General features: G+C 34.4%; 5 protein-coding genes across 7 annotated transcripts; 1 reads left to right on the top strand and 4 right to left on the bottom strand.

The window, feature by feature from the left end:
- Positions 1-244: 244 nt before the first annotated feature.
- On the bottom strand, positions 245-5229 carry LOC123193300 (SAP30-binding protein-like). Of its 2 annotated transcripts, none has more exons than XM_044606194.1 (8): positions 4774-5229; positions 4478-4508; positions 4083-4321; positions 2783-2984; positions 2349-2480; positions 2176-2240; positions 1953-2071; positions 245-965 (listed from the first exon to the last, which is right to left on the bottom strand). In XM_044606194.1, exons 1-8 carry the CDS (start codon positions 5101-5103, stop codon positions 899-901), a joined length of 1185 nt encoding a protein of 394 aa, XP_044462129.1. In that variant the 5' UTR covers positions 5104-5229; the 3' UTR covers positions 245-898. The 2 variants fall into 2 exon arrangements, with proteins under 2 accessions (XP_044462129.1, XP_044462128.1); XM_044606193.1 differs by having other exon boundaries at positions 2176-2264; positions 4774-5227.
- A 309-nt stretch (positions 5230-5538) lies between these two features.
- On the bottom strand, positions 5539-6315 carry LOC123192104 (calmodulin-binding receptor kinase CaMRLK-like). Its single transcript, XM_044604564.1, has one exon. It carries the CDS (start codon positions 6313-6315, stop codon positions 5539-5541), a length of 777 nt encoding a protein of 258 aa, XP_044460499.1.
- A 4301-nt stretch (positions 6316-10616) lies between these two features.
- On the top strand, positions 10617-15873 carry LOC123192703 (CBL-interacting serine/threonine-protein kinase 12-like). 2 transcript variants are annotated; one of them, XR_006496925.1, is made up of 3 exons: positions 10617-12299; positions 14740-14872; positions 15603-15873. XR_006496925.1 is itself a non-coding variant. In XM_044605349.1 (2 exons), exon 1 carries the CDS (start codon positions 10839-10841, stop codon positions 12276-12278), a length of 1440 nt encoding a protein of 479 aa, XP_044461284.1. In that variant the 5' UTR covers positions 10618-10838; the 3' UTR covers positions 12279-12299; positions 15603-15873. The 2 variants fall into 2 exon arrangements, 1 of the variants encoding a protein (XP_044461284.1); XM_044605349.1 differs by lacking the exon at positions 14740-14872 and having other exon boundaries at positions 10618-12299.
- A 1308-nt stretch (positions 15874-17181) lies between these two features.
- Positions 17182-19012, bottom strand: LOC123192704 (CBL-interacting serine/threonine-protein kinase 20-like). The gene has a single exon (XM_044605350.1). It carries the CDS (start codon positions 18660-18662, stop codon positions 17328-17330), a length of 1335 nt encoding a protein of 444 aa, XP_044461285.1. The 5' UTR covers positions 18663-19012; the 3' UTR covers positions 17182-17327.
- Positions 19013-20840: 1828 nt separating this feature from the next.
- Positions 20841-21627, bottom strand: LOC123192103 (protein DELAY OF GERMINATION 1). The gene is given in 1 exon segment (XM_044604563.1): positions 20841-21627. A coding segment is annotated over 1 exon segment (765 nt). The 3' UTR covers positions 20841-20862.
- Between the last annotated feature and the right edge of the window lie 155 nt (positions 21628-21782).

The following is a 21782-nucleotide window of genomic DNA, read 5'->3' as shown; positions in this document are numbered from 1 at the left end:
CCTCAAAATTCTTACTAGAGCCCCTCAAAATACTACTAAAATTGCACTTACCTCCTCAACAAATTTATTTTTTATTATATCGGCCCATGATATTTCAAAAAATACCCTTATAATTATTATTTCTAAGCCCCTCAAAAGACTAGTAAAATTGCATTTACCCCTTAAGATTAAGACTTTTGCCCACCATCTCACGGGTAGAATTTAACCCATTTTTCCATACAGTCATCTTATTAGATCCCAATAGTATCATCTTAATTGTCCCAGAAAATTTTATTAATCTTTGTTAACAGTTAAAACAAATTAACTTCTAGTATGCATTAAAATAAGAGTTGAGCTTAACATTGTCCTGCGTTGGACGGTATATCTAATTATTCATAAGTCCACGGACGATCACGTGTTCGGTAAAATAGCGTGGGCCCTCCAATATTTCTTTTGAATAATAGCATTTCTTTCGGCCATAGATTGGAATATGATATGCTTTTGAGTCGATATAAAATATTGCTTTTGTGATTTTGTCCTGAATATACGTCTTCTTTGGCAATTCAACTCAACTTTTTCATCCACACTAGGGTCCCGTATAAAGCTGGAAAGCAAGAATATCCATTTTCAACACAACTATTTCTGCAATTGCTTTCCTCTAAAAGCGCCATTGGAGTGCAGATATGTTGACAACAGCTGTTAAGACTGCCAATAATACAAATGCCGTCCCCTCCCAGCATGCATCTTGGGATTCCCGTACAATTTTATTTTTTTCCAAATCATTTTCAGCACCGGAGCTTGTAACATACACCACTCATATTTGTGGGGGAGGGAGAGGACTTTGAAGCTGAAAGAAGCCTAAACACAATCATGCCAGAAGTCAGTAATTTTGTCCCAAATTAGCGCCTCTATAAACGGATTAAGATCTTCTGTCCAACTTCCTTTCACTAGATCTTCTTTCTTCTGCTTCTCTCCGTCTTTGTTGTCTGCCGTTAAATAAAACAAACAAATGAGCAATGGCAGCTTAACTGCAAGGAACTAAAATGCGAAAAGAAAATAAACATATATTTATGATTTTCGTTTTTGTAACCCAATATTTCTTGACCTTATGTTTCTGTCAAGTTCTAAACCAGAAGCAACTCAGCAGAAACACTTATGATTAGCATTATGTTTATGACAAAAGACTTGAGTTATCTATCTGTGAAAACACAAGGAAACAAATAATTGTGCTAAGATCACTAAACCAAATCTATCTTTTAACTATTGGAAGTTTTAAATTTTAGCACTGTCTCCCATGGATATAAATACACATTGGAACAAAGGAATGACAAGAAGAAGCTGGCCTATCTAAAATTGTGAAAATGGCATTTATCTTATTTAGGTAAATCTCCACAAACCACTTATGCTTTAAATTTTCTTTCAGACCACAGCCCGATTTTCAGACTTGGTAAGGACTACTTCCCTGTTTATCCAAGTATTGCAATAAATAGATATTTGGTATGCATGTGCGCATAACAGTATCATATTACAGAAAGATGTGCAAAAGTAGAGAACCACCATATCCGTCCCTATAATAAAAAATGTTTTCAAAAAAATTTGCAAGGCATAATGACATATTTTAGTCATCACAAAATTGAAGAACAGCCAAGTAAAAACATTGAATCACTAGTTTGCTATTCGTATCAAAACTCTAAGAGGGTGTTAGAAGGAGCTATGCTATTGAAAATGGTATGAGTCATCAACATTTGTTCAAGAGTACAAGACAGTACCTTAAAACCCAAAAAGGATGCCTTTTTCAATTAAAGGACTGCTTTCTTTGAATGTTTCCCCCATAACAATGGCCATTAAAATTCAAAGTCATGAAGTGAAGACATTACATAATGTCTGCTTCAACAAAGTTAAGAGAAAAGTTCTAGGAAGAAAAAAAGGGCAGAGAAAGATGTGAGAGAATAAATCTTCCAAGATAAACTTACGCAAAAGCAGAGTACCCAGAGCCAGCATTAGCAGCAGATAAAATTGCTGCGTGAGCCCCAGCTGCAGATAGAGCATCCTGCCCCACCGTAGATAGAGTATTCCTTCTATCACCATCCACCTGACACGAGCAGACCAATAAAAGTGATACTAATTGAAACCATGAATATCTATTAAGGCCAGGGGAAAAGAAATGAAACAAAAACTGTATGCATAGTTAAGAACCTTGTCCCACTTTGATTTCTTGTTTTGTCTACCATCCCTTGCAACAGCATCAGTTGCATTCAGCACTGGATTCAAACCAGACACCGCAGCTGAGACACCAGCATAATCAATCTAAATATACGAACACTTTATGACATAAATTACACATTATGTTGAATAGAATCTTCATGCACCTGGAATAGGTAGGTTAGGTTTTGGGGCAGCAGAAACAATTCCAGGTTGCACTCCTCCTGCAACAAATTCAACCTTCTGATTCTTTTTAATTTCTTGATCCTTTCTTTCTCTTTCACGCCTCATGTCAGCCTCTGCATTATACAACATGATAAAGGTAACAAGGTAAGCAGGATAAAAGAGGCATAAAAGCATTACCCTTAAATGACTAAAGTATGAGGAAAAGCTGGCAGGAAAATTTATCTGACAGGAAAAGCTGGCAGTTTACGAACAACACATATATAAGCCTCAAATCTTAAAAAAACTGAATTAGATGACACATTCAAAGAGCAAAACACCAATTAGAAAACACCATGAATAAGTAGACAATACAAGTAACCCCAGGCGAGTGAGGGAGAGATTAAAGGAGAGAATTGTAGAAGGAACTTTTATTGACCTATTTCATCATAGTAATCGCTTTTGTCATATCCATGAGGGTCAAATACATCTTTACTGAAGCAAGACCCTATCTGATCAATATCCTGATACCTCACCGCATGCAGTAAGAAGTCTGGATTCCGATATTCCTTCCTATTCCGAACTTCTGCATTGAAGCTTTTTCCAATTCTCTTTAAACCTAGAAATTTGTCTATCTTCCTCTGCAGCAGTATAAGAGAAAGGAAACAAAAATCAACACCCCACAAAAATGTACTCAATCTGAAAACGGATCATTTAGAATAATATGGGTTATGCTGTTCCAAATTGATTTATTCTACACAGAAACCAAATATTTCAAAGATCTAGATCTACTAAGGATATTTAAAAGAAAAGCATCAGAGTCAAGAGTTCAAGTAAATTTAGTCAGTCTCACTTCAATGTCAACCACCTTCATGAAAGCATATATACCAAATTTCATTATTCAAAGCCACACTGAAGTGGTGCAATAGAAGAATTTGCTAAGTCACACAACCAATTTTGCTCAAATAGCCACACAAGTGAAAGCGACAGCTGCCACTGTCAATAAAATTAAATACCTCAGAACACAATATTTATGAAGAAAATACTTGATAGATAATCCCTTAAATCTCCAAGTTACAATATTTCAAACCAATATTTTATCAAGTAAAATTGGTCACAAACCTCAACAAAATGGCATTACATTTTCAAGAGCCCCCAATCATAAGGACCTATTAACATGAAACCCTAAACATTTCAACACTAACTTATCTTTCATTCACAGAACAAATTGTCCCAGAATATAGAAAGCATATTTTCAATAAGAGTAGGCCCGTGCTCAAAATAAGAAGAAAAAAAACACCAAACTTTCTAGACTATACTTATTTTTATGAAAACTATGAGTTACATGAAAAGCTTTCGAGCATTCTATGAGTAAAAATTTCATAGTAAATATTCCAAACTGCTAATTTAAAACAGCCTATACTCTTTCTCATTATATGATTCATAATTGTATACTCCCTTCTATGGCTACCACAAATTTCTTCAACAACGCCAAACAAAAATCATAAAATACAAAGAAATTCTAATTCCAAATGGATAAAAAAATTTAGAAGAATCTGGCCTGTAGACTTCCCATATATATTTCGAAAATCATGAGATGTCTTTTTCTGTATCACTCATACAGTTAGCAAAGTTCAATATGTTACAATCATCAACTTGTAGGCATAAAAGTTCTCATCTTTACAAAGATTAACATATGACTAGCAGAATAGTTCCTAACAGATACAGAAACTACTTACCTGCAGCTCCTCTGAGCACTTGGCTTTTGGTGGTGGAGGGAGAAACTTATCTAACAGATCAACTTCTTCTTCTGTAACCTCAACAGTCTCATGAACTACCACAGCTTCTGATTCTGTCAGAGAATAATTCATTGCATCAGGTTGTGATTGATCAAAATGCTCTGTTGATTGAGGAGTTCTTTGAACACCAGGTGTCAAAACCTGAAGAGTTTGCATAGGTGTCCTTTCTCGGAAATCATCTGCCAAAAATTAATTATAAAAGCATAACTACTCACACAACCAGCTTTCAAAAGCAATGAAAACGTACTAAACCTACAACATGAAATGAGAATATATCTGATACCAACACACTAGTACAAAAAAATATGCACTGCTTAAATCAAAACTAACCGTACCATTAGCATTTTGAAGGTCAATTTCCCTTTCCTGCAATTAATCGAAAAATAAAAATAGATAAAATAAGAATTAATTGAGCCTCAAATGTTAAGTTTCAAAAGTAAAGTTTAATCTATTCATTGTGATGATCCAACTACAGAGGAATTCTACGCACATCCCAACATCAGTACAGTCAAAAGCTAACATTTGAAACAACTAATTGCAAAACTTACTAGCTCATAATATAAAATAAAAACAAGAGTACCGAAAAAGAAAAATCCAATAATTGCCAGTTAGGTAAAATTTAACAGAATACCCCTGGTTCAGGTGACATGGCAACCTCGTCGTGCCCATAGTCCACAATAGTCAACCTCCCTCTTCCACTTCTCCTTGAATCAGAAGAAGCCACGTGTTGCTTGGGGGATATCAGAGGCCGTTGCGGTGTTGAAGTCTCGTCGCCAGCGACTGTATCATCACCAACGTCCATTCTCGAATCTTGCTCTAAACTAATTGCCTCTCGATTTTCATCGTCATGTTGTTGTTGCTGTTGTTGTTGTTCGAGGTCTTCCATCTCCTCCTCGTCTTCATCGTCGTTGTACATAGAAAGCAAGGCAATTCCTTCCAATTGCTTCTTCTTCGACGCCATCAAATCTAGGGTTTAGTTGTTTTCTGTGAGTTTGAATTTCAGTTTTAGTACATAGGATTTCGTTAATTTTAGCTTGGGATTTGGAGATATTTTTCGCGAGTGTGGGAATCAGGAAGGGTTTGGAGAAGAAAGGAACTGAAGGTCCGTTTCATTTGGGTTGGGCTTAGGCCCAATTTTAAATCCGTTACCTCTAGTAGCTAAAATAAAAAAGAAAACAACTGAAAGAAACCTTTTTTAATCGTATTTTATCCAATCCAAACCCTTTCGGCCTTTATACAGGCAAATACAACGTAAGCAACAGCAAACAAGGAGCTGCATAAACTAGACTCTTTGAAGACTGACTACATATACATAAAATTAAACTAAAACTGGAACCAGAGAGTAAATAGACTTCAGAAATAATTAACAATTATTTTAACATAAACTACTGAATTTTCATCCATGAATGAAAGCAGATTTTCCGAACTTTTGGTACTTCTCTAGGCCAATGGAACCTGTGAATTTGTTTAGTGAAACATTCAAGAACTTGAGAGAACCAAGTGGGGGGAAATCAGAAGGGAAACTACCGGTCATGGAGTTGTTCGATACATCTAAATACTCCAGCGAGAGAAGAGAGGAAACGGGTTTTATATTGCCTGAAAGTTTGCAGCTTGAAATGTCAAGGTGCTTTAAACTGGTGAGCTTAGAAAACCCAGACGGCAAAGTTCTTAAATCATTGTGTGAAATATCAAGAACTTTAAGCCTCGAAAATCCAGAGAGTTTGCCCAAGTTGGTGAACCTGTTGCTTGAGAGATTCAGCACTTGCACCGAAGAAGAAGATGGACCATTTTTCAAGACGGTTTCAAAAGTAATGGTCCCTTCAAATCTATTTTTTGATAAATCAACTTGAGTTAAACTTGGAATAGACCAAAACCAAGTTGGAATTGTAGCTTCAAGAAAATTATTTGAAAAATCAATGGTTTGCAGCTGTGATATGTTCCTCAAAAACTCCCAAGAAACCAATCCGGAAAGATTTCTGGACGAAAGATTTAACTCCTTTATTGGCGGATGTGAGCAGTTGAGCTGACCTGGGAGATTGAGCATAGAAATTTTGAAGTTTGAGACTGACTTGAAAGCTTCGTAGACATGGTCTTCGTCTCTGCTGTTGCATGTGGATTGTACCAGTACAACCAGCGAGAATAGAAGCAACAATCTACCAAAAAAGGTCTCCATATCTTTTACTTGAAGAATAGACCTTCCAAAGTGAAAGAGGGAGAATTTTGAAAAGCTTAATAGAAGAAATGGTGCAGAGAGACGCAGAAACAGACACAGAAAAGTTGATACTCTTTGTTTTAGTGAAAAGGGGAGTCTATAGTGAAGTAGAATGGGAAAGAAGAAGTGGGTAGAGTTATGGGCTGAGAGAGGGTCATAATATAGATTAATTTTTTAAAGATCAACGGTACTATAAATTAATACTGTTTAATTAAATTGAAACGTTGAACATAATTATTTGTATTGATTTAACAAACATCATTACAATTCATTACACAAGTTAACATCATTGCTAATTTCATCGAAATTTAATTAATCATTTTTAATTTATCATATATATATTTTATTAAAAATTAAATAATTATATTATTATTATAATATACATAAATTATAATATAACTGAAAAAAATATATAAGAATACATTGCTTTTGTATTGATTTAACAAAAGATCATCTGTGCAGTTGATAACATTTAAATCAAAACCCATCTTTCTAAATTATTAAAAATCTTTGTGAAAATATTATGATCTTAAGCATAAGATAACAATACTTATGAATTTCTGGAAATTTATATGGTTTATGCCCTTTTTCTATCAAAAAGTCTTTTATAAAATAAAGGTCAAAGCACCATTTCCCACCCAAGTTTTAGTGAAATAACAAATATGCACCTACGATAGATAAAAAATTCAAATACTTAAGTTTTAGTCTATTAGAATACACTAATAAATTTTCTATTAGGATTAAAGGGTAAAATCATCATTTTACTAATAGTATTAAAATAATTAAAAATTATATCTCATTTTTTATCTTTAGTTTGAAAAACTAACAATTTTATCTCATGATTAAGTTTTAAAAACTTCACTATTCCCTTTAGAATACCAAACCTGAAATCATTATCCAATAAAGTTCGAGGCCTTGTCACCTGGCGAACTATGGTGCTACAACAGAGGAAAATATCATCTTTTAGAGGATGACCTCTAGACGACGTTTCATCATCTAGATTTAGACAATGAGCATCGTCAAAAAATGATGTTTTGTCACCCATCTGGATAAAGATCGTCGTTTAATAAAGTTTAGGGCCTTCAATCACTGGTGAAAAAAAAATCTAGGAATTTGAAAAGAAAAAAGTTATTTTTTAAAGTTGAGATATGAGGTGAAACATTAATTTTTAAACTCTAAAAGAGAAAAATAAGATAAAATTATATGTTTTTTAAATATTATTATTAAATAATGATTTATTTTTATATTTAACAATAATTTTAATAAAAATTTAAGAATAAATAATATTTAAATTTTTTATTTATCATAAATATATTTTTTAAATTGAATTAAAACTTTGGATAAGAACTAATCCATCAACCTAAAATAAAAATGTGAAAGTTTATATATAAAGTCTTCTATAAAATTAAGAGAAAAAAAAAACACCTATAGTATCGTGATGAATTATTAACATAATACCAAAAAATGATTCAAGACGTCAAAATCAAGTTATTATATTTAGTAATTATCGATTCAACAACACTTAATTTAATTTTTTAAATATTCAAAAGATAGCATCCATAAAACAAAAAAAATAAAATAAAATAATAAATTGATGCTATAAATTAACCCTCGTTGGAAAATACTTTAGACTTTTATTGGCAATTGCCTGTTGGTGAAAGCCACGTGTCAAATGTGACAATAGATTTTGTCCCGAGAAGACCACTTACCAGTCTTTTTTTTATTGAATCGATTTCTATCTAAGTTGAAAATTGGTGTGCATAAAGATAATGATATTGGCCTTTACTTTTTATGTATTATAAGGTTTGTTATTTTAATTTAAAATTATTTGATTATATAATAATATATTATTATTTATATATAAAAATTATATATATTATTTGTATATATAATATTATTATTTTTAATAATATTATATTAATATTAAGAAATTACTAATAATTCAAAAATTAAAATAATAATATTCCTTCTCAAACTTACCAAACAGTGTTGTCACAAAATTACTTAAATTAATTTTATGATTAATAAAAATTAAAAATAAATTTAAAAGTTGCTAGTTGTGATTGTCGATGACGACTGGTCATATATAATTTTAACCAAATTAAATATAAAACTTTGTGATTAAGCTCGGAATTGATCATATATAATTAACGAAATTAGTTAGACTTCAAGATAACTAGTCATTTTTAGACCACGAGGGACAATAAATATTTATGTCTTAAACATTGAAATATTAGATAACAAAGATCACCATTAACGTAAAGTTTGTGATAAAGATCATGAAACAACATTATTAGAAAGTGAGAGATTGTATTGTTTTAAATCTGTAGTCTTATAAAAACGCTCTTCCACATCTTAAGCTCCATGACAATAGGATAAAAAGGTAAATTCATTAGAGTATATGCTCCAAGAATTAGGATGATTCACAAAATTTTAAGTATTTTTCACGCACATTTTTATAGAATTGATACAAAATCTTAATTTTATTCCGATGTTATTCCTAGAAATAAAAATGCCTAAAATTATAATTTTTAGGCCAATTCTAAATGGGACACGTTTGGGCTGGGCCCAATATTTGGAAAATAAATATTCCCCATGAAAGCAGGAGAGAGAAGAAACAATAAGCATTTATTCACTAATGACAGGATCAATCAACCATTATTCATGGGAGGGAAGAAAAGCACTTCATGCTTGTTGCTTGCAAGAAGAAGAATTGAGATGAAAACAACACTCTGACAGAAAATGACATTTTGTTTTCTTTGTGTGTTTTATTTCACATATTTATTTTATACTTTAAATAATTATAATTTAATAATTATTTATTTTATATTAAATATTTAGAATGAATATTTTTAATACGTTCAATTAGTAATCTAAACTAAGTCAAGTTGTAATTTTTTAATTTGGTTTGAATGATTCTAGTCAGTTTAAAATAAAAAATTAACCATATAAATCCGAATTGTGTACACCTTTTTTTACATCTAAAGTTTTTAAATCTCGTTTATCAGTCTTATAAAAAATTTTTATTGTGATTATGATAAAACTGTAGTTAAAAGTTTAAATTTAGGTCAAAATCACACTAAGTAATTGTGATATGACAATATTACCCCTCTTTGTATAATATTTTGTTTGAATCACATCAAAAAAGAGATAATACGATGATTTACCCTTTTGATATTATGTTAGAGTACTTTCTCATTAATGGAGTTAAATTTTGAGTAAAAATTATAGTTTAGGAAATTAAGGGGCGGAAATTAATTTTGACGAACCTTAGGTGGAAAATTAATTTATTCCATAAGCGAACAAAAAACTTAAAAAATGGGTAGGTGCCAAATTTGCAACTTGCCTTTCACCTTTCAAATGGGAGATGGTGAGAGACCAAATATAACAAGTAAGTTTCTAAATTGAGGATAAGTCTATAATCAAATTGCCCATGTGTGGTAAGGATGAGTTCACGTCAAATTGAGTTTCAAGGAAGTTTAATTTAAATTTAACTTAAATTTATAATATTTATTTGGATTTATTTGATTAGTAATATTATTAAAAACATAAACAAGTTAAACTCAAATTTTAACTTCATTTTAAATTATTTAAACTCTAATTTAAATCTGATTTATTTAAGTTTAACACATACTCAAAATCAAATCGACTTATATCCACCCTTCACATGTGGCGCATCCGGGCCTTACACGTGGTGCACAAACACACTGAATTAGGTGAAGTAACAACGGGTGGTGTCCAGAAAAAACTGGTTGACTGTTTGTTTAGCTACTATGGTTGGTTGGACAGACGAAAAAGTCTCTGTACAAATTTGAACCTCAGATCTTATGAATACGATAAAGGAGCCGTTGTACATATATTAAATCCCCTCCCTTTTGCTCTCTTTTTACGCCACCTGGATGCTTTTACTCTTCACTATTTATTTATGCTTTATGGAAAGTACGATGCGTAGGTTTCTTAAAATACTTTATTAAGGACAATAATTTAAAAAACTATCGCATTTATCATTAAAATTGTCTATCAATAAAAGGGCATTTTAGTCATTTAAAAGATAAAATATAAAAATAGATTCGCATTTCTGTAGGGCTGGAATTGAATTACCATCAAATTATCTATAGGAATTAAATTAATAATTACTACAGAATGCTAATTACTAGAAGCTTTTGGGAGTTATTTACTACTTTCTGAAACCATTGTCCTTAATGGATAAATAAAAAACAGATGGACCACCGAAGTTTTTAAATTTTAAAAATAAAAAAGGGAAAAAAAATAAAAAGTCTTTCCCTGAAAAAAGCAACTGTATCCAATCCGAACATAATTGTTTTGTGTTTTATCGCTCAAATCAAACCCAACCGAGAAAAACGAAATCCCAGCTACTTGTTTCTCGAATTCAACCTTCTTCAATGCAACAAAACCATCATCATTAATTCGTTCTTCAAATACCCTTTTTCCTCACCTCTTTGGCATCCTTGATTCATTCATTCATGGCACAAACCGCCACCCCCACCGCCCCCCTCGCCATCTCCAAGCCCATCTCCACCTCTAACAAGGAACAAAGTCCGCTCTTAGGACGCTACGAGGTGGGAAAACTTCTCGGTCATGGAACCTTCGCCAAAGTCTACCATGCTCGCAACATCAAGTCCGGCGAAAGTGTGGCCATCAAAGTTATTGATAAAGAAAAGATTTTGAAAGGTGGACTCATCGATCACATCAAGCGTGAAATCGCTATTCTTCGGAGGGTTCGTCACCCGAACATTGTGCAATTGTTTGAAGTGATGGCAACTAAGTCCAAGATCTATTTTGTTATGGAGTATGTTCGGGGTGGTGAACTCTTTAACAAGGTTGCTAAAGGGAGATTAAAGGAAGATGTTGCGAGGAAATATTTTCAGCAGCTAATTTCAGCTGTCGGTTTTTGCCATGCGCGTGGCGTTTTCCATCGTGATTTGAAACCTGAAAATTTGCTACTTGACGAGAATGGTGATCTTAAAGTTTCTGACTTTGGACTTAGTGCTGTGTCCGATCAAATTCGTCAAGATGGTTTGTTTCACACTTTTTGTGGGACGCCGGCTTATGTGGCTCCGGAGGTTTTAGCGAGAAAAGGTTATCTTGCAGCTAAGGTAGATATTTGGTCTTGTGGGGTGATTTTGTTTGTGTTAATGGCTGGCTATTTACCTTTTCATGATCAAAACATTATGGCTATGTATAAGAAGATTTATAAGGGTGAATTTAGATGTCCAAGATGGTTTTCTCCTGAGTTAATTAGGCTTTTATCAAGGTTACTGGATACTAATCCTGAGACAAGAATCACTATTCAGGGAATCATGGAATTCAGGTGGTTTAAAAGGGGGTTTAAGCATATAAAGTTTTATATAGAGGATGATAAAGTCTGCAATGTTGAGGAGGATGACGAGACGGATGTGGAATCATCATCTGACACATCATTGTGTGAATCAGACTCTGAAATTGTAACAAGAAGGAAACCAACTTCGTTACCTAGACCGGCAAGTTTGAATGCATTTGATATTATATCCTTTTCTCCTGGATTTGATTTATCTGGGTTGTTTGAAGAGGGCGGAGAGGGTACAAGATTTGTGTCAGGAGCTCCGGTTTCAAAGATTATATCCAAATTGGAGGAGATTGCAAAGTTGGAGAGTTTTACAGTAAGGAAGAAGGATTGCAGAGTGAGTTTGGAGGGGTCGAGAGAAGGCGTGAAGGGGCCTTTGACAATTGCAGCTGAAATATTTGAATTAACCCCTAAATTGGTGGTAGTGGAGGTAAAGAAAAAAGGAGGTGACAAAGCAGAATATGAAGAATTCTGTAATAATGAATTGAAACCTGGGTTGCAAAATTTGACGAGCGATGAATCAGAATCTGCTGTTGTTTCTGCTGTTGATGCTTCTCATTTGCCTTCAGATACGGAATAGAGAGAGGTAGAAGGGAAAAGAGTAAGCTTTTCTCTCTCTCTTTGTCATTTCTGAGGCCTTTGTATGCGATACCTTTTTCCATTTCTTTTTCCCAATTGTCTTTGATTGTTCTCTCTCTCTTGTGCTACCAAATAGATCTACAACGCATTGTATGCTCTGTTCTTGTGTAGTGATTAGATTGTTATATGTTAAATGAAATGCAAGGTTCTACTGATCTTCGCACTTTGATGGGTGCCTTGTATGTTGTTTTCTATTGATATCTAATGGAAATGATGAATGGATATATTCACTCTCCTTTGCCTTTTTCCTTTTCACTGAGTCATACTTACTAGGTATGTAGTTTACAAATTTGTGGTTTGCTTGAGCTTCATCAATGTGATAGGCTATTGTGAAAATTGTTGCTCTCTGAACATCTGTAGATTGCTTTCCTTCTCTTAATGTCACATTCTTTCAAAGACTCCGTTTTCTTTTTTCTTTTTTTTTTAATTTTGCTGTGGTTTTGCCATATTATCTTTTAAGGTGATGTTTTGGAAGCATAAAATTTCTATTAGAAATATAATTGGAAAAGTTAGGTTATCCTTACTTTGCTTGATATTGTGACACGCTGTGTCTAAAAAGTCATTGAGTTGAAAGGAAGTTTATGTACAAGAAGCTGTAGTACTATGCAAATTTAAGAGCTTTGGCTAGATTTTTTACTATAGCATGGCACTAGTGTTTGTTTCATCAATGTGGAGTGTGAAGAAATTATTTCATAATTGTTTAGGATAGTAGAGTGCACCGAAGTGTGCCAGGTTGGATCTTCTCAATGGACAGGAACTATATTCAGTTAAATTAATCAATGATCTTAAAATATAATTTAGATGAATCTGAAAGAACCATCTAATTGATGTGCTTGGATCCTATAAAAAAAAAAAAGAACTAGCACCATGATTTGCTATCAATTTTAATTGAATGCACAGGAAAAAAATAATTTTACAAGGAAATAAATTTGAAGATAAAAGGCAATTATACCCTGAGGATTTAATTGAAGTTGTTTTATAAGGAAACCATAATTTTCCTACCATTACTGTTGGTATTTATTTGGTCTTGTTTTTCTACATTTTCTTAGAACGGAATTTGGGAAACAGCTCATTTGAAAAACTGCACCTTGTCAAATTAATGCCATAACTCATACTAACTAAATATTGTTTACTGTACTGTGGAAATCTGACCCTGAGGCTGAGGGTCCAAGTGGTTTTCTGGACTCTATTTCCAGACAATGGAGGTGACCGACATGAATTAATGACTCATGGGACCACTTGTACCATTGAGGGAAATGCTTCATTTTGTTATTATCTCTCTCTCTTTAGTACATTGTGGTTTGGGATGTGGAGGAGTGGGGATTTTCTGGATTCTGAATAAAGGGAGATAATTATTCTATTGAAGTCAGTAAGATTTACCTTCCATGATGACTTAGAAATCCTAAAGCTGAATGGCATTTAATTGAAGTTGTTTTATAAGGAAACCATAATTTTCCTACCATTACTGTTGGTATTTATTTGGTCTTGTTTTTCTACATTTTCTTAGAACGGAATTTGGGAAACAACTCATTTGAAAAACTGCACCTTGTCAAATTAATGCCATAACTCGTACTAACTAAATATTGTTTACTGCACTGTGGAAATCTGACCCTGAGGCTGTAGCTGATCCTGAGGCTGAGGGTCCAAGTGGTTTTCTGGACTCTATTTCCAGACAATGGAGGTGACCGACATGAATTAATGACTCATGGGACCACTTGTACCATTGAGGGAAATGCTTCATTTTGTTATTATCTCTCTCTCTCTTTATTAAATTGTGGTTTGGGATGTGGAGGAGTGGGGATTTTCTGGATTCTGAATAAAGGGAGATAATTATTCTATTGAAGTCAGTAAGATTTACCTTCCATGATGACTTAGAAATCCTAGAGCAAGTGAAATTATTTTCCAACTTTAGGGAAAAATGAAAATAAAGATAATTATGTAATTCAGCTATGTACAGATTTTGCTTTACTCATTTTATTGATCAGTCTTTTCTACATGATATCAGCTTGAAGTTAAATTGTATTAAACTCGGTTGGATTTTGGCTGAGGCTTGAAGCTTTACATTTTTGTTTTCAGCATTGGTTTTTTTTTTTTTTAAATAATTAGGGGTATTGTTATTTGGTTCAAATTGGAAAACTAGACTGGACTGTTTGGAAATTCCGGTTTGGTTTGGTTTAGGATTTTGAACAGTCTGGTTTGGCTTGATCAACATGGAAATTCTGGTTTACGGTTTGAACCAATTTAGTGTGAATCCGATCTACACTGGAAAATCGGTTTAGGGCTTTTATTCTGTCATTTTCCTTTCGCATTGGTCTGGGATTTGTTTTACATCTTCTACTATGTGACTTTCATCACCGTCATCATCTTCAAATCCCTCTTCATCACCATAATTGTCTTCGTAGATTCAGAAGTGGGCTTCAACCTTCAATAAGGGTATATCGATCTGGCTTTTCTTTCTCTAGAAGGATACTGTGCTCCCCCACCCTTCTAAGGTTGTGAGAATACTGTCTCTCCTTTTGAATCTAGATTGCCCAGGTGAGTTTTTGAATGATTAATTTTTTCTTTGTTTTGGCATTAGAGTTTAGTTGGTGAAAATGGTATTCACTATCCTCACGAATTGTACTATGCTTTTAATCTTTGGATTTCAATTGGAATGGGAATTTTAGTTGTTTTCTTGAAATTTATGTGGTTTATATATGATGATTGTTTTTGAGTTCATCTGTGAATTGCTCTATGTAACAGCACTTGTATCTTATAAAGTGGTGATTTTTATTAGATGAACATCAATAACTGATTCATGCACTAGATGAATCTATAAGGGATTTCATTTTTCGCTGTCATAAGATTTTGGTTTATAGCAAGTATTTTCTCCCCAAAATGCAAGCTTTGTGCTGATAATTTTGACTTTTTTATTGCATTTCCTCTAACTGTTGAATATCTTATCAGATTAAACTTGCTAGGTTTTCTGCAAGAAATTAGATGCATTTTTTAATCTTCTTAGCTGTTTATCTACTTCATAGAATGTATATGCTTGTGATAACACTAGTGAATCTTATGGAAAATACAACTTTGTCCAGTGGATTCATAAGGGTTTGAGTTATATAATATTTTCATTCAATGAACTTGCTAAATATAGTAACAATACTTTGGCCTGTAAGGAGCCATCTGTTTTATGTCTTTCGACTGAATTCAAATTAGTGGACTAGAAAATATGTTTTCCCGATTGCTGTTTACTGATGTTTCAACAAGCTGTCGTTTTTTGCAGGTCAGGAACATGTTCATCCCGACATTCTTCTTCTGCAGATTTGGAACACATTCTGCAAACTTTGGGGGCGTTTGAAGGCTGGAGAGAATGGTATCCTTATTTGCTTTTTTATAGGTTATAGTGATCTTGTGTAGGAGAAACATTCTCTTGTTTATGTGTATAGCAAGTTCATATATGTAAGGGAGATATTTGATGGACAGTTGAATTTGAGAAATAAAGGAAGATGTAAAGCACAAATTCTTAATCTTCACAATGCATGCAATTTGGTTGAGAGACCACTGCACTGAATCTTCTTTACTTGTGGCAGAAAAAACCTGAGCTATCTGTTTATACTTCTACGCAGAGGTCCAATCAAGCTAAATTGAACAGTGTTTTACTCGAGTTTGTCTCAATAACATTAAGGGTGAGTTTGAGCTCCAGCTTGTTGAACTGAAAAATTCTTGGCTCAAGCTCATCAGAGAAACAGTGGACTCAAGTTTGGTTCAATAATTATATTTTAATCCCTTAATTTATAAAAAAAAATTCATTTAAACTTTAAAAATTATATATTTATTAATTACCTTTTAATGTCGAAATAGAAAGTAATATGGTAGGGGTAAATGCAAAAATTAAAAATTTAAGAGTTATTAACGTTTTACTCCAATCGAACTGTGACTCGTGAGCTCACCAAAGTAGTCCACATCACCTCTAAGTCTACTCTGTTGTAAACTTGTAATAAGCAAAGATAAATTAGGCACTGCTGAGTATCTTACAATTAATTATTTTTGGTGTTCTATAGTTAGTCTTTGATAGAACCACGTCATAGTTGGACCCGCATTTTTCTATTGTGAATGTTTCCAAAGTCACGTTAACATTTTAATTTTCATGAGATGGGAATTTTGGTTTAAGCTGACTTAAGAAACCTGGAATTTAGAATTTTTGTTCTGAAAACTGTCCTGTTAAGTCAAGTGTTTGTATGAAGCGTGTCAAAATCTTGACTTGACTGACTGTCTGGATAGCTATACATATGATTTTCTAAAACTACCAAACTTGAGCTGTCATTGCCTCTCCAATAATAAGATATCTAGCCTCGTTATTAGCTTTACTTCCATTCCCTTTCTGATTTCTGGGGTTACCGAAAGGCCATAATGTGTTCTGTTTTCTAAATTTAGGAATACCACATCCCCGCATGGCTGGCACATTGTGGATTTACTGGGCATTTGATCAATGTCATTTTCCTTCTGCTGTTATGTTTTTGTACATGAACCCTCTTCAAAGGGAAGAATAGACAAAGAAAAATGGAATGCATCAGAAGAAAGTGTTTTGGAATGAAGCTGGCGGCTGTTCAGGTTGTTCATGAAAGGCCGGAATTAACAACAAAACATGCTCAGGCAGAGGCTATCTTCTTTTAACCTGAGATTATGTGTGCTCATTGTCCAAAATCTTCTCTCAATAATAAGATTATGTATGCTCACGTTTAAAGCTAGCTTCTGATGCCATTCTGTCATGATAGTAAATTGATCACCATTGTTGTACTCAAAACATTATATTATTGTCATCAACTTCGATTTATAATTCTGAATTGAATCAAAAATATGCATGCAAAGAATAAGAAAAGCGAATTGAAAGAATTGAAATGGACAAAAGGGTGTTCACATAGTTTTATTGGAGGTACAAGTACCTCTGCCTCTGGCTATCCTATATACAGGGCAAAACTTACAACATAAGTGATGGCTATGGTTGAGACTATTCAACTCCTTGCCAAGTCCACACTATGTCCTTCAGAGAAGGCTTCAGTTCTTGGCTGCAGAAGTCTTTATATTCTATTGTATCTCCGGCTGCTTTCCTCAGCTCCACCACGTGAAAAGATGGTGTCACTTCGAAGATTTCAGCGTCTATTGTGAGCTGCCCTTTTCTCCCTTCTTTGCTGTGTTTTAATTTCACTGTTCCATCCTCCTTGTTGAAGTTACATTTCTCCGTCATTGCTATCTCTTCGAACTTGGACACAATGGCCGAGACTGGCTTTGTTGTAGTGAACCTCGTTTCTAGACTGCCGTTCACAGCTGGCTCGAATAAGCCTGATAAATTAAAGCCTTGGGAGAGAGATATAATGTCAAAGGCATTAAAAAGATGAGGTCTAACTGGACTTCTGCTTGCCATTGATGTAGTTGAACTACTCTCGCTTTCTGATGACTCAAACGCAGCATGAACATCGCTGATCATCTTGTTTCTCTGTTGGCCTTGTGGGAATTGTGGGATTTTAGGTTTTTTAAAATTCTTCTTTAACCAGGTATTTTCCATGAGCTTAGCCATGGTGATTCTTGTGTTAGGATTCGGATCAAGAATCCTGGACAGAAGTTTTCGAACTTCCGGTGGAATCCAGTTGGGGCATCTGAATTCACCTCTTGTGATCTTCTTGTACATTTCCACGAGATTAGAATCATAGAAAGGGAGATAACCAGCCATAAGAACATAAAGAACAACCCCACATGACCAAATATCAGCTTTGGCTCCATCATAACCCTTCTTGTTGATAACTTCCGGAGCAACATAAGCAGGAGTTCCGCATGTTGTGTGAAGAAGACCATCCTGTCTTATTGATTCCGGCAATGCACTCAACCCAAAATCTGAAATCTTCAAGTCACCATTTTCATCAAGAAGGAGATTCTCTGGCTTGAGATCGCGATGATACACCCCTCGGCTATGACAAAACTCAACAGCTCCAATCAATTGTTGAAAATACTTTCTTACAGTGTCTTCTTTGAGCTTCCCTTTGGCAACTTCGTTGAAAAGTTCACCTCCTTTCACATACTCCATGATGAAATATACCTTGTTTTTGCTTGCCATCACCTCATAAAGCTGCACAATATGGGGATGCCTAACCAGGCGCATTACAGAGATTTCTCGTTTGATTTGATCAATCAAACCAACCTTCAAAATCTTCTCCTTATCAATGATCTTAATAGCTACACTTTGGCCTGTCTTGAGGTTTCTCCCATGGTAGACCTTGGCGAATGTCCCTTGTCCAAGCAATCGCCCGAGCTCATACTTGTTCATCAATATTCCTCCTTTTTTCTCCATTTTCAAGGAAGAGGTGCACACCGTTCAAGATTAAACACCTGTTCCCGCTATTCAGCCCATTTAACAATGTTGAAAGAAAAGAGAGAATCAAAGGGGATATTGAGACGAAGTATGTTCAAACCTAGCCCAGAGGCGAGGCAGAAAAATCCCTAGCAACAGGAGAAAACCACTACAACAATTTTATCATACAAGCTAGCACATACTTCACCATTTCCAGCTATACCAGGAAAACTAATAACATGTATAAATATAGCAAAAGATGATCTGGTGTTTATGACCAAGTATTGGCCATTATTTCCTTGTATATATAGTAATATGTATATATAATATAGCCTGATATTTAGGATCTTCTCTGTATTACAATGTAGGATCTTAGAAGAACGCGCTGGTATTCTCTCTGCATTCATGTGGCACATATTTTTGTGTGTCGATCCATTGAAAGAAATTAATAATAAACAGATTAAGCATAGTTAAATCGTGAGTTAATTTGGTCTTCAATGTTATGCACATTTTCTTGGTTGAACATTAATTCAGTAAGCGGAAGAACCAGCAATCTTATGAACCATACAGATTGTTCTCGATTGTCATTGTCAATAATTCAAGTTTCCAGGGACCATATAAATTGTTCTCATTCCAGGATGTTTCTGAGAGTCCAGAGAGAACAGAATCAGAATTATTTCAACCATTGATTATTGAGACAATATATGTATATAAGGGTCATATAGTTTAATAACCAAGGTATTAGTGAATTCTGTGGTTTGAGAGAATTGGGACGAAATCGTTATCACAGATGAAGATTAAGCCAACATCAGTGCATTTGTGAGCTTAAACTGCCACCACATGAACCCACCAGGCCCCCTGGTATCTCACGACCAGATGGTGAAATTTCAAGGCCTAGGTGGGTTGGAGATTGATATTGGACCACCAACTCAGCCAACTCAGCCATTCCATGTGGCGGAGCCATGTGGATGATTGCACCGTGAACAATTGACCTCTTTAGCTAAATATTAGCCACGAATTCATGATCTAACTAAGTTTAGGCTAAATGCAGTGGTCCTAAGGCAGACAGTCAAGGATTTCTTTCTTTCTTACTGTTAGAAAAATTTCTTTAGGAGTATTAAATAAATTCTGGTAATTAAATAGTTAAATGATGTAAATGAACTTAAGTGAATAAAAATAATCTCATTACATGTAAATGTAATAATTTGGATAGCAAACCTTAAGTTTTATTAATAAAAGTAAGGCTAAAGGACTTATTCCCACCAAATAGAATTTTCAAGTTAAAAAATAAAACTTTATAAAAACAACATATTTTGGATGGAATAAGTCCTTTGGCTTTCAATAAACTATTATATATTGATCATGTCTCATTTCCAAAATTTATAATTTAGAGTTTTATTTCTTTAAAACTGTCATTTACAAAAAGTTCGAAGAAAAAACATATAATTCTAATAAAAATAATTTTGGTAGCTTTATGAAATTATATGATGTTCGAAACATTCGTATAACACTACAGTTTTTAATTTAGTATTTTGTAGAATCAAATGTTTCATATGTATTAAATCTTCCGTCTTTCAAGTCCAGCGGTTTGCAATAACAAAAGAACACCAAGAACAAGTGGGGTCAATAGCCAGCTTCGTGAAAGCAATATTTGAAAGGTTTGTATGGAGTTTTTGAGGAAGGAAGAATCTTGTGTCAAACACAGTTGCTGTATGTTGGCCACAAACGCTACACAGTCTAAACTTAACGAAGGATGGCATGGCAGCTTTTGTTAAGATCATAAATAAGCGGCAGGAGAGGACACCATTTGTTGCATCAGCATTGCAAGCACATGATGGCAATGAATTTGGTCACTTTGCATTTGAACCAAGAACAATGACCTCTGCTCATCTGATAACTCGTATGAGATCTGATTCCTTCTGGCTTCGGTGTGCTGCCTAATTCGCTTTCTCTACCTTTGACACCCGTTCACACTTCACTCTAATTCTCTATTTTGTTTCCATTGTAGTGTTGATTAATTTACAAATTCTTATGTTTGTGTACTTTCTTACTTAATTTTCTTTATTGGATGCTTACATCAACACATTTTCAAAAATTCGGATTTCAATTTCTGGGAAAGAGTTCAACGAAATACATGGATTGAAATCCAAATTTTAAGAAAAATGTGAACGTCTGCAACTCTAAACATATGCAAGGTTGATTAGTTGCTGGTGCGACCATGCTTACGATCCCTTCTTTTGCCCCAGTCATGGATGCATGAGTGAAGCTTCTTACCTGAAGCAAGAAAATCCACGGCTTGCTCCGGCGTCAATATATTAAGCAGCTCCTTAAGCGTGTTTAACCTCAGATTATCAGCCTCCTGAATTATATTTGCCATTGCTGACTCGTGTTCATCGAGTGCCCGTTCCACTTCCTCGTTTAGTTCTTCAACTCGGCTCAGTTAGTTCGCAATCAAAGAGATGGGTTGATCCGCTATGTCTTCTTGCAAAGTGGCCAACTTCTTCATCATTTTATCCTCTTCTTTAATAGTTTTCAAATGTAAATTATTCACCATTGTGAGTTGGTTGGCTGAAAGTCTACTTAAACTCACCCTGCTGGCGCTGTCCTCCATCAATTCAGAAAGTAAAGCCTCGATCTCTAACCCACCAAGCCCATACAGAAGCCGGATAAACGAGGACGGTCGACAGCCGGCTATCCACATAGTAGAATGCTCCAGAGAGGTGCACCATGGAGGTGCAAAGAAGGCTGAAGGATATTCATGGTACATATGTGAACGTTTAACCATGTATTCTTGGAAATGACCGAGGCTCTTTTGGGTTAGTTGAGTGTAAACCTTCTCAGAATTCTTGTTGTCGTTAATGTAGTTTGAATGGAGGGCTTCAAGGAGCTCAGCGAGGTCTTGCTTTTGAATGCTCATCCATTCTAGGAAGCAAGAATGTGAACGGTGAGTCTCACTGTTTGCCATTGACAAGGTGCCCACATACCAAACTCGTCTTTATATGGGGGAGAATGCTTAGTATCAATACAAGTGCCAGATGAAATCAACAAGAATTTTGACAAATGCTTTTTAAAGTTTGCAAAACGATACAATTTGCAATTTTCTTAGCGCATACCGAGGCC

Source organism: Mangifera indica, chromosome 12, assembly GCF_011075055.1.
Source record: "Mangifera indica cultivar Alphonso chromosome 12, CATAS_Mindica_2.1, whole genome shotgun sequence".
Classification (NCBI taxonomy): Eukaryota; Viridiplantae; Streptophyta; class Magnoliopsida; order Sapindales; family Anacardiaceae; genus Mangifera; species Mangifera indica.
This window is presented reverse-complemented; position numbering and strand designations above follow the sequence as displayed.